Raw genomic sequence first — 14298 nt, 5'->3', positions numbered from 1 at the left:
ACTTCATTTTAAAGAGAGAATACGGGGTGCCTGCCTCCTGCAGTCACATGGCTAGACTTGTTGCTTTAAGTGTTTTGGAAAGTAAAGAGAAATCCTGTAACTTCCCCGAATTCTTTCTCCCTCTATGTTACAAATGATGTTTCAAGTGTGGTCTAAAGCACTACTTTTAGAAATCTGTTCAGTCCGTTTTTCCATGTTCCTTCTAGTGACTGAAAGTTAGTGCTATTTGGTTTAGCATTACTGATCTTTACATGCCTTCGTCTGGAGAAGATAAATGACAAAAGAAATGGCTGAATAGACTAAATGTTTTATGTTTACCAAGAGAAAAGGTTGGCAGCAAAGTCTCTCAAATTAGATTACAATCTATTTCTACTTATCTATCAATCTATATTTCTCTCTACATCTATCTAGCATCTATCTATAGGGTGGACCATAAGCTATTACGTAAAAAGTGAAACTCAGGAGAATTTGGTTCATTGTCTATTTTGAGTTCAGCACCGAGGAAAACTATTAACATGTCCACCCCTTAGCTCTTCTGGGCTGTAATTGGGAAGCTAACAACTTCCTAAATCCTTCAAGAAACTGTCACCATCCTTAGCCTAGAATGTGAAATTCACTGTGCAGATAGTATTCCAGGAAACATGAAACAACAATTATTCTAATATTGTACCTGGATGTATGTAATTTAACTGTGCATTTTGAGGCAATAAAAATCAGTTTATTCAAGGCAAGAAATATGACTATTAAAATTGAAATGTATGGTCTAGTTGCCATTTTAAATATGTATGTGTAGTTTATTACTTCTTCCGCACTTATATTTCTCATTGAAGACTATTGCCGGGAAGTGACCCATTGAGAAAAGACTTTTGTGGTTCTCACTTGTAGGTTCACAACAGACATTAGCACAGCGAAGGTCCTGAGAAGTCCTGGCGTAAGGCTCCCACTTAATCTATGGAACCCAGTGCTGTTTCCACACACATTTTATCATGGAACCTTGTTTCTTAAGATATTTATTTTTCCACAAACCCCCTTCTAAACAGTTTGGAAGCTGTGTGTGTCGGGGTGTGAACTGGGTGTTGTACCTAGAACTGCTTGCCAGACCTGGCCATCCAGTGCTTGCTAAGTCATTTCTAGTGAAAGCGTAGCACAGGTGTACTTCCTTATGTTTCCTTAACTTCAAAATATATATTTATTTAATTACATTGTTGTAATTCGTGGGATGATTACGTGATTATGTCTGAGCAACATGTCGTATGTACGTCTGTACACTTGGTTTACATGCACACAGGTGCATGTGCGAGTTCAGGCTACATATCTGGTGCTTTATACACCATATCCCTAGATGATGAAGGAATTATTGGCTATAGAGATCAAACAAAAACATTTTATAATTACAATATTTCATAGTTTTGAGAGTATGGTAAATATGAGTGATTTTTCGTCTCTTTGAATTAAAAACATCTATAAAGCAAAAACTAAAAAGGCACTTACAAGTATTAAGTGTTACAGCTCTCTGCTCATTGTGAAATCGTCTCTCCCCTGAATGATGGTGACACAGTATGTGACTAAATATGAAATTAGCCCCTCTGCAGTAGAAGAGGGAATGCAAACACAATGAAAACACTTTCCCCGATGACTTAAACACACAGACACACAGTGAACACACAATCGTCTTGGCGTGTGTGGAATGATTTTTGAGGCATATCGCTGCAGCACATGCTATTCTGCTGTGGAGCCAGTCGCTCTTCACACGGCCTGAGTTAACCTGGCTGACCTTTTCCTTGACTTGCTCTGCGCATCAACAGTAAAAATTTTAAGTGGGAGCAAAAAACTGGACTTAATTTTTTAATAGAAAGTACCTTGTAGGTGCTAGGTTTAATATCGCTGCTTTGGGCTCAAACCTCCCCTTGAAAATGTTTGTGGACAATTTTTGACATTTTTAATGTCATTCCAGAAGACAGAGAGTCTGGGTGTCCTTTCCTATTTCAGAAGACTGCATCAACGTTGACACAGGGAGAAGTAATGAGAGGGTTCTTTGGAGAGACTTGGGCTCTTTGGGGACACCTTACTGTATACTCTGCATGGAGTATTCAGCCTCACGGTGCCCCAGCTTGCCGCCTCCGGCATGTTTTTACAGATGTCGGTAGTGTCCCTTCTATAGAGACAGCATGTGGGGCAGTGGTCCACTTAACCTCAGAGTCAGCACACGCATGCAGCATCGTTCTTACTGTGGTTTTCATTTAATTTCCCTACATTCTTGGGGAAAAACGAGCTGTGCAGCTAGCAACATAGTAGGCCTACATGATGCCCCACGCTGAGTTTCAGGCCTTCGTGTGCGATGAGCCAGCCTGCCTATCGGGACTCTGTTACGGGGCTGCACAGAGCAGGAGGAACTCACAGGACCCTGCATTGCCCGCAGCAACGAGGAGCTCATTCTGACTCATACACCGAACAAGCGTGACACCGAGGTCGCAGAATAAGAGCTTATGTGTGTCCTCCAGACCTTGTTTTGACAAAATGACTTTTTTCTCCGACAGGACGTTTTAGAATTTTCTTTCTCCAGCTGGTTTCACCTTTCACTGTTTATTCTACCAGCCTCTTCCTCTCAGCAAAAGTAGGAAGCAAGTTCATGCCCAAAAGAAATGCCTCGGGGTTAATTCCTGGTTCCTTTCAACGTCCACTGATGTGCCTCGTTTTTTAAGGCAATTAAAAGATTATTAGGAAATGGCCATATGAAGGTATGAAAAAAATTAGGGCAAAATTATATTCATTTGTGATGAAGTCTAAAATTTCTAAGAGAGATTATTTTTATCCAGTTCATTATGGGGGACAATTCATCACCAACTTCTTTAAAAATCAAGATGAGCTCTATGGTTACTTTGAAGATATATTAATGTGGTTTTATATGACTCCTGAAAGGTATTTTAGAACTCTTTGCTTCCATATCCATTTCCATCAACCAGCTTTGCTTTCTTTGTGCAAATATCTAGGCCAAGGCTCTTTGAGAATACAAAAAGAAAAAAAGAAAAAACTAAACATATAATCAATAGAAGAACTCCAGCACTGAATTACTTTCAAAGTGAGCTACAAGCGTATTTCCTATTAGGACCGTGATGGCATCCCTCCCACCCTGATCTTCTCTTTATTTGGATGCTGAGAAAAGCCAACAAGTTAGGGGCTTCGTGTTTAGACAGAGAAAAAAAAAAATGTCACCATAGATTGATTTAAATTTCATAACACAGATAGAAGAACCTCAGTCTTGCAAATAATGCTGGCCGAGTCCTTAGATAAGAGAGTCAAGAATGGTAAAGGGTATTGATTCGTGTGGAAGTTCACCTGTAAACTCACAGAGCATCTTGCTCACGGACACCAACACCTTGTCTGTCCGTCTCTTAACTCTGCTCTTGTTTGTTTTGTCAACAGAGCTACAGTGAACCTGTGGATGTTAAGACATCTCAACCTCCTCAGCTAATCAACTCAAAGCCGTCAGTGTTCCATGGGCCCAGCCAGGCCCACTCAGCTCTGTACCTAAGTTCCCACTATCACCAACAACCGGGAATGAATCCTCACCTAACTGCCATGCACCCCAGTCTCCCCCGGAGCATAGCCCCCAAGCCCAACAACCAAATGCCAGTGACTGTCTCTATAGCAAACATGGCCGTGTCCCCCCCCCCTCCCCTCCAGATCAGCCCACCTCTTCACCAGCATCTCAGCATGCAGCAGCACCAGCCGCTCGCCCTGCAGCAGCCCCTTGGGAGCCAGCTCCCCATGCAGGTCCAGTCCGCCTTACACTCACCCACCATGCAACAGGTACGTGCTCGCGTTCTGGGCTCCTCTTCAGAAATGCTGGGGGGGGGGCTGTTTTATCAAGTAAATGAGGGGGACCTGTGCTTTCTCTTCTATTTAGGTGGAGAGAGAATTGAAGATATTCAACAAATATCTGCTTTCTGAAAAACGTAATTTACAGGTGGAGAGTTTGGCAGCATTATGCAATCACAGTAATTGATAGTTGCCTCTTCTCATAATCACTGGTTTCCTTCTCATGACACCCATTTCCCTTCACCTTCCTAATCACCCTTGTTTTCTGCTTGAGTAAAGTACATTTGTTCTTTTGAGATGCCAACTGCTACTAAAGATCTCTCTGGGATTGAGAACTCTATAATTTTTAAAAATATTGTTCAGATATGGGGAAGTCCTGATTGGTATGACTGTTGAGTCCAATAAATGCTGCAAAATGAAATTGGGCCCACTGTTTCTGGTCAGAAGTATCAATGGGTGCAACCTTAAAAGCCTTAAGAAATGAACATTTTAACCAGAGTTTTATTTTAAAATGGATACCTGGCTTCTCCATGCATTAGAAAACATAAAAGGTTTGGAAAGCTCCCTACCCACTCCCCAATTATTGAAACCATTTGTGTGCAATCTTAGCTTAACTTTTCTTAGAAATTGCTTTCCTTTGGGGTTTTGGTTATATTTTAAAATTTGAAAATGAGGAGCAAATGGTGTACAATAAACTGAGCATAAAGCATTTAAAAATCCTAAAAACTTGTATTAAAAAATAGATCAAGGTAAAACCTACAAATAATATCAAATTTATCTCACTTTTATAATCTAATTACGCTATTGTTTCCAGAGCCATAGTCAAATATGTAAGCATAGCCTCCTTGTAGAATTGATATCTAGGCCTCTGTGGAATTTGTGTCTGTAGTTATGTTGCCGGTGGAAACGGGGTCCCTTCGGTCTTTTTCCATGGAGTCACAAGAAAAACATTTGGGGGGACCCATATATGAGAGGATAAGGTGTAGTGGTAAGATTTGTTAGGGTGGAAATAAAAGACTATCCGCAGGTTTCAGGTGTCTTATTTCCATCCACCTTGCTGTGGAAGAAGTCCAGTCTTGTCTTCAGTAAGTCTAGAATTAGAAATCCTGTGTCATCGGTTCAGTCCATCTCAAAGTTTAGTCCAGTGTAGTCTCTGTCCCCATTTGGCTACTTTGTCTCTGTTTTTGGCTGTTCTGTGTGTTGTGTTGTACCCAGGCCTGTGTTTGAGTCTGCGTGGCTGCAGGGCCTGCATTGGGAGCCAGGCTTGCTGTTCACTCTTCAGCCCACAAGGCTGCTAGGCCTGCATGGCTGTTAAAGAGAATGTGTGAGCAAGCCCACGAGCACAAGAACGTGTGTTATAGAAAGAGACAGGCCTTTGTCAAGCTTTGATTATATTATTTTGGGCCTTTTAAGATGATCAGTTTTTTAATTTGCCATGGGCTTGTGCTAAGCCCTTTTCCTAATCAATTTATTTTTTAGATCTTTGCAGGCTGGGCTTGTGTTGGGCCCTCTCCCTAACCGATTTGGTCTTTTTTTGAGATTAGACATTTCCACTGTATGGTCACCTTTTGGCTTCTATTGCACATGTGTTTCTTTTTTTCTGTCATTTTTGGCTCCTACTGGGCATGCACCCAGTAGAGGAATTTCTCTTTGGCCTATGATGGGGTGGCAAGGAAGCAGAAAGAGGAATGAAAATAATTAATCTCAATTCATTTTTATTTTATACATTAAAGACAGAATTTCTGAGAGCTGACAATAGCAGACCTTAATGTTTCCATATCATATCCTTAATTTCAGAAAATGTATAATGTAGGTACCACTAGCATTATGTTCATTCTACAGGTGAGAAAATTCAGGTTGGAAGAGTTGAATAATGTGTCCATAAGGTCAGAGCTGGAATTCACATTCTGGGCTATTCACAAATCAGAGCCTGAATTCTTATTAAATGCTAGACCCGCTGCCTCTCACTCTTAATCATTTTTGTAGAATATAGACTATTACCAGTTTTATATCAGAAAATCTGTATCACATTAGAATTTGGAGGGTCTTTAAATTCTAGTTAGTTCTAAGATTAACTTGGCTATGGAGAGCGTAACTGAAGTCTTCCTTGGTCCCTACTAGGGGAGAAGACTCAGGAAAGCCGATTTCCAGTGTCTTGCCTTGTCTGCTGTGGTGTTTGTGGTCAGCACCTGATACTCATAGGGTCAAATTTCCACTCTTTCTATCAGACATCACTCACAATAAAAGGGACGTGTCTGAGTGTCCTTGAATTTTAATGAACCAATAGTGTGTGCATGAAGAATTAATAGTCTGAGGGACACAACCTTCAGTTGTGTGGATTGACTCCTGCCTAAGGGGGCCTGCTGCCAACTCAGGGCCCACGTTTTGGGCACAGTGCTGTAATACGGGGCTATTTCTTCTCAGAGGAAAGAATATGGAAGTCACAGTCCCCTCAAGTTGAGGACTAGAGCACTGTCCAGAGAGGACACCTTTTTTTCTAATTTATCCAATTAGAGATGGTTCCATTTTTTATACATGCAAACACCTTAGATGAGCTGGTCATGACCCTGAATAGTTTTCAACATTTCAGAATTACATAAGGCCACATGTGAAAACTCCAGAGATCTGAATAGGAAATAAAATAGAACAGATTACACTGGATAAGTTACTCATCAATCTTTAAGTCAGTTCTATTAGTGTGTCTCAAAAAGTGTTCTTACCAAGATGGTAGGACCTGATTTCAACTTACATTAATAATAAAAGACAAAATGGCATGGACCCAAAGTGGAACCTGAAGGACTACAGTGACTAAAATCACTTTTAGCAATGCCTTGATCATGGTAGGTAGTCAATAAAATAATGCTGAATGGACAAATGAGAGAATGTTTTTAAATGAATACTAAAAGTGTTTAAATATTAGAAGAAATGAGGTAGTTTGTAGAATCTCAATTCCCTGGGAGTTTTTTTGTGTGTTTTTTATTTTTTTCCTTGGAAGTTTTTAAAACTTTTATTTATTCCAAAAATATTAATAAAACCCCTAACATGTGCCAGACACTGTCTAGGCTCTGGAAATGGAATGATCCTTGAGAACAGGTAACGAGACCTCTGCCCCCATGGATCTCATATCAGAGTTGGATGGGTAGCGAGTGGTAATAAGATAAACAGATGAGTTAGTAAAATCTCACGGACAAAAATAAAAGAGGAGGACCAGCGGCAGGGTGTGTGCAGGGTTGACAGAGCCTTTAGCTGGAATAAGTAAGGCCCCATGAAGGGCTGACACAGACACCAGGAAAACAGGAAGAAGAGGCAGCCATCAATCCTGGAAGGTGGGAAGGGTGGGGGGGAAATGCCAAGAGAGCAGCAGCAAGGAAAAGAGCCTCCGGGCTGGAAGGAGCAAGCTGGGGAGGAGTGTGGCTGGTCCAGGACATGGAAAGGCCGCCGGTGGGAGCCCGGTGAAAAAAGGGAGAGTGATGGAGATCAGGTCAGATTCATGGGCGGATAATTGGAGTGTGATCCTTTGGGTTAAAGGACTGGCAGCCCCAAGAAGTTGGTAATCCTAAAATCAGGATCAAAGAGTCCATCACCTCTTGATGTCACTCAATTTACTGCAGTCATAACAGTGTGTAAGGGCCAATGTCCAAGTCATCAAAATTGGTCCTTAGCTTGTGGTGGCAGAGCCAGGCTGTGGATGAAATTACATCTGTTTGATGCACCATCCAAACCACCTTTATCCTCAAGGTGTTTGCTTCCTGGGTATGGGAGCCCTGATCACATATTCAAACATCAAAGAAATAGAGAAAGAAAGAAACAGAAAGTTAATGGCTACTGTATTTTTAAAATAATAGCTCATATTTCAGTATTACTTTAGCTATTTTATTATCCTTTTGAAAATGAATGTATCCTACAAAATGATTGCATAGCCCACCAGGAATAATAGTTTCATTTTTTTCTAGAATAATATTTTATACACTAAACCCATAGACCAGCTTATTTTGGTCTAGTTTTCTTCCTTTCTTTCTGTTCTCTATATTGTCGAATGAGGTCAAGAGAAAAAAAATCATTAATATCTGTCAACTTCCTTTATAACCTTAAGAAAATAATCTTTGTATGATATCACACAGACAGATTTTCAATTTCCTTGTGTAATAAACAGCTTCTTTAGGATTTGGGTGTAATTTAAAGGTTTAAAAAAAATCACATTGAGATTGATGAATAAATCAGTTGTGAAGACAAAAACATTGATGCCTGTTGAAAATACCTCTCCAGACAGGCAGGAAATGAAATTAGTTCCCAGTAAAACGTGGATGTGAGGATCAGTGTTTGGTTGTGCTGCAGGCTCTTTAGGACTTGCTACAGTGGCACAAAAAAAACTGCTAAGGCTACAGAAATCTAATTAAAGGGCAAATGTCCCTTCTGACATCAAATTAATCTTTATCATGTTTCCTATTTTTATTTCAATCTGGCACCAGAAAATGAAATTTAAAATTCCAGGCATGTTACAAAACAGTTGGTGATTTTTCTCTTGAGCATTAAAATGCAAAATATTCAGTCTCGTTTAATTAGACTGCCTAAGCCCACATTTTTCAGAAATTTACATCATCATTGTTGTTTCATATTTACATCAATAATAAAAATGTTCTTAGCTCTAGGTTTGACCTCAGCATCTCTCTCTATAGCGTTCAGGAGAATGCTTCCTTTTCTAAATTGAAAGCAAGTAAAGTGATGTTACTTTGGGTTTTGCTTGTATTTTTGTTGGTCCTTTCTTGTTTTAATATTAGTGATCTGAAATTTAGGGATTGAAGTTAGCTGAATTTTAAAACTTTGAACTTTACAGGTAGCACATAATTTTGGTTTTGTTTTGCTTTATTTTATTTTATTATTGATTTTGAGAGAGAGGGAGGAAAGGAGAAAGAGAAGGACATTGATTTTGTTGGCCCGCCCATTGGCATGCTCCGGTTGCTCCCTGTATGGGCCCTGACTGGGGCTCGAACCCGCAATCTTGGCCTTTCAGGACAACACTCTAACCAAAGGAGCGACCCGGCTGGGGCTAATTTTGGTTTTATAAATTGAAGCTACCCATTTAATCTTAAACTAATAACTTAAAAATTAATGTTCTCCTGATGTTCTCTGCCCAACCTTGAGGAACTATTTTCATTGGGTGGGGGAGAAAAGCAATGGTGGTTTTTGTTGTTGATTGTGTGGGTTTGGGTGGAAGTGGTTTGGTTTGGTTTTATTTATTTTTTTTCTTTTTCATATGTTTCCATACTTTCAACTAACTCGAAGTATTTTTCAACTACCAACTAACTCGAGATATTTTTCAACTGCTCTATTTTTGGGAGTCGTTTACTTTCAGGCTACATTTTGTCGATTGTGCGAAAATTCAATATGGAGAGTTTTACATTAAAGAGGGAGGAAAGTTCTAGTGTTTACTCATTGATACATCCCGTGCCTTTCCAACAGTAACTTCAACTATTCTGTGTTAAACTGTAATTGTTGGAAAACATGATTTATTGAGCTACTACTATGGGCCACTCCCTGAGAATATCTTTCCAGGAAGCAAGGCAAGCACTCTGAGCTGCAAGTCCTTGCCCAGCCCTTAGGACAGAGGCTGAGATGGAAGCCAACACCAGGCTCCTCACTCTAGGAGCTTTTCCCTGCTGTTTGCCCAGCACCACGCTAGCCTGTAGGGGGGGGAAAGTCAAGAATGCTGGACAATGGGTCCATAAAGACAACATTATGGGACCGTAACGAAATGAATGCACTTCACGGAAGCCAGTGGGACTCTGCATGACAGGTGGGGGTCGGGGCGGGCAGGGGCCTTTGGAGAGAGGAAATCAGCCTGGAAAGGACTGGGGAGCCCACAACCAGCTATACCTCTACTTTTCACCTTGCTATTTTGGCAAACATTTCTAGCTTGAGCTGCAAACACTGTCTAAGCCAGTTGTTAGTTTAGGAAACATTCTATTCCTTTCCGTCTGTGTGAGGTCAACTAACCAGGCTAGCTAACTTTTCTACTTTTCAATGATTCGTTTCCAGTTATTCAGTTTTTCTTTCATCCACAGCTTTGGTGGGAGTTAGTGTGGACATTGGCTTAAAGTCTTTCTCATTTGAACAGAAAATAAATTAGTATCTTAAAGCCAATATCGAGAATTGAGGACTTTTGATAATAGGTGTCTTTGAGTAAAAGGGGACATTGAATGTCTCAAAGAATATTCATACATAGAAGTCTAAGGAAATATCTTTAGTTAGAAATTAACCCTCTGACCATTCTGCTGAGTTAAATAAAGAAAAAAATGTAAAAACTCAACAACATTATGCCTTTGAAAGCTCCCATCAAGTAAATGGAGAATGGTTCATTTTTAAATATCTTTATTTTTAAGTGGTTAAAAACCATGTATGAAATCCGACTGTAGAAAGACACAGCCACAAGATTAATTAAGTTGCTTTTTTGGTCATTTCCAGAAAAGCTTGCTGATGCTGCTCTTGAATTCACCAGATAAGCTAAAAATAAATCATAGTGTATAAAGCTTTTTGTTTACCAGATATAAATATATACTTCAGAGATTCTGTCCTTGAATTTTTAATAGCTTTGCAAGGATTAAAAGTCAACATTTCACCATACCAGTGTATTAAAAGAATCTTCCCAAAGTCTGATTATTATTTGCCAGTTAATAGCCTTTTCAATTAAAATTATTTGCTCTGTCTTACACTCTTCCTTCTCTGTGTTTTCCGATGGCAAGTTATTTTGAATCTTCTTTCCTATATTAATCCAACGACTGTAAAAAGCTTTGGTTGAAATTTTTTAGCTGAGAAAAAAGTACAAATAAAAGAAGAGGCAGATGGTCCCTTTGTGACTGAATGAAGAAAAAGGGGTTTTGAGAACAATATGTGAATAGGTGTAGCCTAATAAAACACTCAGCCACCTGCTGTCTGAATCCTTCAGAGAAAGATTCTGTTGCATATTCTGGGGAATTAACGATTAATGTATCCTTCGGCTTGACAGAAAACATAAACTTTCAGGGGGTTAGGTCTTTTCCGCTTTGTTTGGATTGAATTGGCTTCCCTCTATTTTAAATTGTTTTTTAATTCAATTTACCCTCTTGAGTATAATTAAAGGTTTTCTAACAAATGGTTAAATGAAGGAAGCGTAAGTAGAAGGGGGCTGTAGGCACTTCTATTCTACCTTTGTCTTAAGTTTTCTGTGCCCTTTGGATAGCTGGCCCTTGCAGAGACGCAGGCAAGAAGCTGTGATGTGTTTGCAAACACCGGCTAAATATTTAGGTGCATTTCCCCTTAAAAAAAAAAAAAAGGCACTTTGATCCTTATTTGTGCACCGCTTTCCCTTTCAGGGATTTACTCTTCCGCCGGACTATCAGACTATAATCAATCCCACATCTACAAGTGCACAAGCGGTCACCCAGGCGATGGAGTACGCGCGCTCGGGGTGCAGGAACCCGGCCGCCGCGCCCGTGGACTGGAGTCAGGACTACTGCAGCAGCGGGTAAGGGCCGGCGCGCCCCCTGGCGGCCGCCGCGGCCACAGCGCCCTCGCGCCCGTCCCCGGCCGCACACGCCGGCCTTCTCCCCGCTTTCCAAAGCGTCCCCGCAGCGGCCCCGCGCTCCTGCAAGCAGAGGACACCGCTCCACACATGCTCAGGCCGTTTATTCCAAGAATAAATGCTGGTCGAGCCCGGTTCGCGTTAGACGTAGGCTAACTAATAGTGCGCTTTCCCGGGACCCAACTTCCCCACCCTTCAAGCTGCAGCAGGTAGACTGGCACCCCCCTGGCCACCTGTCGCGCCCCCTTGTGTCTAACAGGACGTCCTTTGTCTGTTTCTCTTCGCACAGGGCCATGCAGCGGGACAAAGCACTGTACCTTACCTGAAAATCTGAACACCTCTCCTTTCCACTGAGAAATTCAGGGAAGTCTTCACCGGGGGTTGCTTTGTCCAGTCAAGGCAGCTCCCCATTTTATTAGAAAATACGAGTTGCTAAGCACTTAGGACCATTTGAGCTTGTGGGTCACCCACTCTGGAAGAAATAGTCATGCTTCTTTATTATTTTTTTAATCCTTTATGGACATTGTTTTTCTTCTTCCCTGAAGGAAATTTGGACCATTCAGATTTTATGTTGGTTTTTTGCTGTGAAGTGCTGCGCTATAGTAACTGCCTTAGCAACTGTAGATGTCTCGGATAAAAGTCCTGGATTTTCCATTGGTTTTCATAATGGGTGTTTATATGAAACTACTAAAGACTTTTTAAATGGCTTGATGTAGCAGTCATAGCAAGTTTGTAAATAGCATCTATGTCACACTCTCCTAGAGTATAAAATGTGAATGTTTTTGTAGCTAAATTGTAATTTGAAACTGGCTCATTCCAGTTTATTGATTTCACAATAGGGGTTAAATTGGCAAACATTCATATTTTTACTTCATTTTTAAAACAACTGACTGATAGTTCTATATTTTCAAAATATTTGAAAAGAAAACACGTATTCCCAAATGATTTTAATTTAAAAACAAATTGGCTTTGTCTCATTAATCAGACAAAAAGAAACTAGTGTTAAGGGAAGCGCAAACACATTTATTTTGTACTGCAGAAAAATTGCTTTTTGTATCACTTTTTGTGTAATGGTTAGTAAATGTCATTTAAGTCCTTTTATGTATAAAACTGCCAAATGCTTACCTGGTATTTTATTAGATGCAGAAACAGATTGGAAACAGCTAAATTATAACCTTTACATATGGCTCTGTATTATTGTTTCTTCATACTGTGTCTGTATTTAATCTTTTTTTATGGAACCTGTTGCGCCTATTTATGAAATAATAAATATAGGTGTTTGTAAGTAAATTTGTTAGTATTTGAAAGAGGTTTCTTTGATGTTTTAACTTTTGCTGGCAAAAAAAAAAATTCACGCTTGGTGTGAATACTTTATTATTTAGTTTTTACAGTGACATGAATAAAGCCAAACCTACTTATCATTTAGCAGCAAATTAAAGTAACTAATCCTTATTTTTACATTTCGTTGGTTGATGCAAATGAATAACTGATATTTAAGAACTTTCTTTCTTCGTACAAAATATAACAGAGAAATTGCCCTAAAAGTCACACAAGCTCCAAGACTAAACAGACGGGTTCTTGATCTGAAAAAGGGTTGCTTCTTAGTTCTCAGCTGGTTTTAGTCAATTCTGTAAACTCCCCTCCTCCAAAAAATCATAATAACAATTAAAGCCAAATCAACCAAAATTCCTCAAGCTGCATGCTTTTCATAAAATTCCAGAAAACATTTAGGAATTGAACCAAGGGTGGGAGGTAGGGAAGGAAGAGCATACTGTCAAGAATATATCTAAAAATGAAAGGTGAGTAACCAGACAGCAAAAAAGAAAGGGAAAACATCCACATTTGATAGCTGTTGGTAGGAACTGAGGTTCTAACTGTCCTTTGTGCCTCTACAAGCTACTCTTTCCAGAATTCCTGGGTCTTCCGAGAGGATTCTGATGGTACTAGCAATTTGCCAGGGAACCAAAGGCATTGAGAAATCTGGCTGAAGGTTTGCATAGCTTTTATATCAAAAAGAGCTGGCAAATTACTCCCTTACAGGGGATTGTGTTTAAAAAGCTAGTCTGGTTGGAAATCAAGAGAATGGCTGATGTCTCTTTCATGAAATGTGTGAAATAAATTTAGCAATTTAACTAAATACAAATAGATGCCTTGTGTAATCCAGTCAGAATTAAAAAGACAAAAGGTGTGCTTGCTTTGGAATGATTTTAGGCATTGTACAACCTTGAATCACTTGAGCATGTAATAACTAATAAATAATGCAGATCCAATGTGATTATCAAAATGACTGTAGCTGAGAGCTCTAATTTTCTTGTCTTGAAACTGTATAAGAACTCATGTGATTAAGTTCACAGTTTATTGTTTGTCTGTTTAGCATTTCAGAAATATACCAGCACTACTAATTACCTAATGTCTTTTATTTATTATATTATGATAAAGTAGAATTTTCTCTTGCGTTAAGTCTACACCAAGAAGGTAATTACTGGGCTGAGAACAGCAAGCTTTGACTTCGACAGGCGGTTTGTACAGGAAAGTACAATGTTGTTTACAGCTTTTCTAGAACAGGTGTGCAACCAGGGTAGAGAGAGTGTTCAAACTCAATACCAAAAACAGTACAAAACAAATGTAAATAAAAGAAAATACATCATAAATAAAAATTCTTGCCATGTGTGACCGTATTCTATTCGGACATCCATCAGCCCCTGAGGGGCAGCCCCAGTAGAGAAGGCCCAGGTGAAGTCGGTGGCAGAAGCCATCAGGAGCAGCGGGGATTAACGGGCCCACAGCTGCAGCTCTCCGGCACCCGGAGGTGCTGCCTGAGAGTCCTCCGTCCCTGAAAGGAGGCCAGCGGCCACCTGGGACAGGAGCCTGTAGCGTGTAACTCAAAGGGACAGCGATGGGGCGCCCTGCTACATAGTGCT

The 14298-nt window shown here is 40.1% G+C and overlaps 1 protein-coding gene across 1 annotated transcript in view; it reads left to right on the top strand.

Moving 5' to 3' along the window:
• The window catches only part of TOX (thymocyte selection associated high mobility group box), a 271635-nt gene extending 257588 nt beyond the window's left edge, over window positions 1–14047 (top strand). The window contains exons 7-9 of the mRNA XM_087825391.1: window positions 3424–3810; window positions 11169–11320; window positions 11667–14047. Coding sequence (XP_087681517.1) covers window positions 3424–3810; window positions 11169–11320; window positions 11667–11703 — 576 coding nt within the window. The 3' untranslated portion in view covers window positions 11704–14047. The remainder of the gene's footprint in view (window positions 1–3423; window positions 3811–11168; window positions 11321–11666) is intronic.
• Window positions 14048–14298: the final 251 nt, after the last annotated feature.

Source organism: Miniopterus natalensis, chromosome 16 (assembly GCF_054644295.1).
Source record: "Miniopterus natalensis isolate mMinNat1 chromosome 16, mMinNat1.hap1, whole genome shotgun sequence".
NCBI lineage: Eukaryota > Metazoa > Chordata > Mammalia > Chiroptera > Miniopteridae > Miniopterus > Miniopterus natalensis.
The sequence above is the reverse complement of the archived record's forward strand: the minus strand, read 5'-3'. Positions and strand labels throughout refer to the sequence as shown.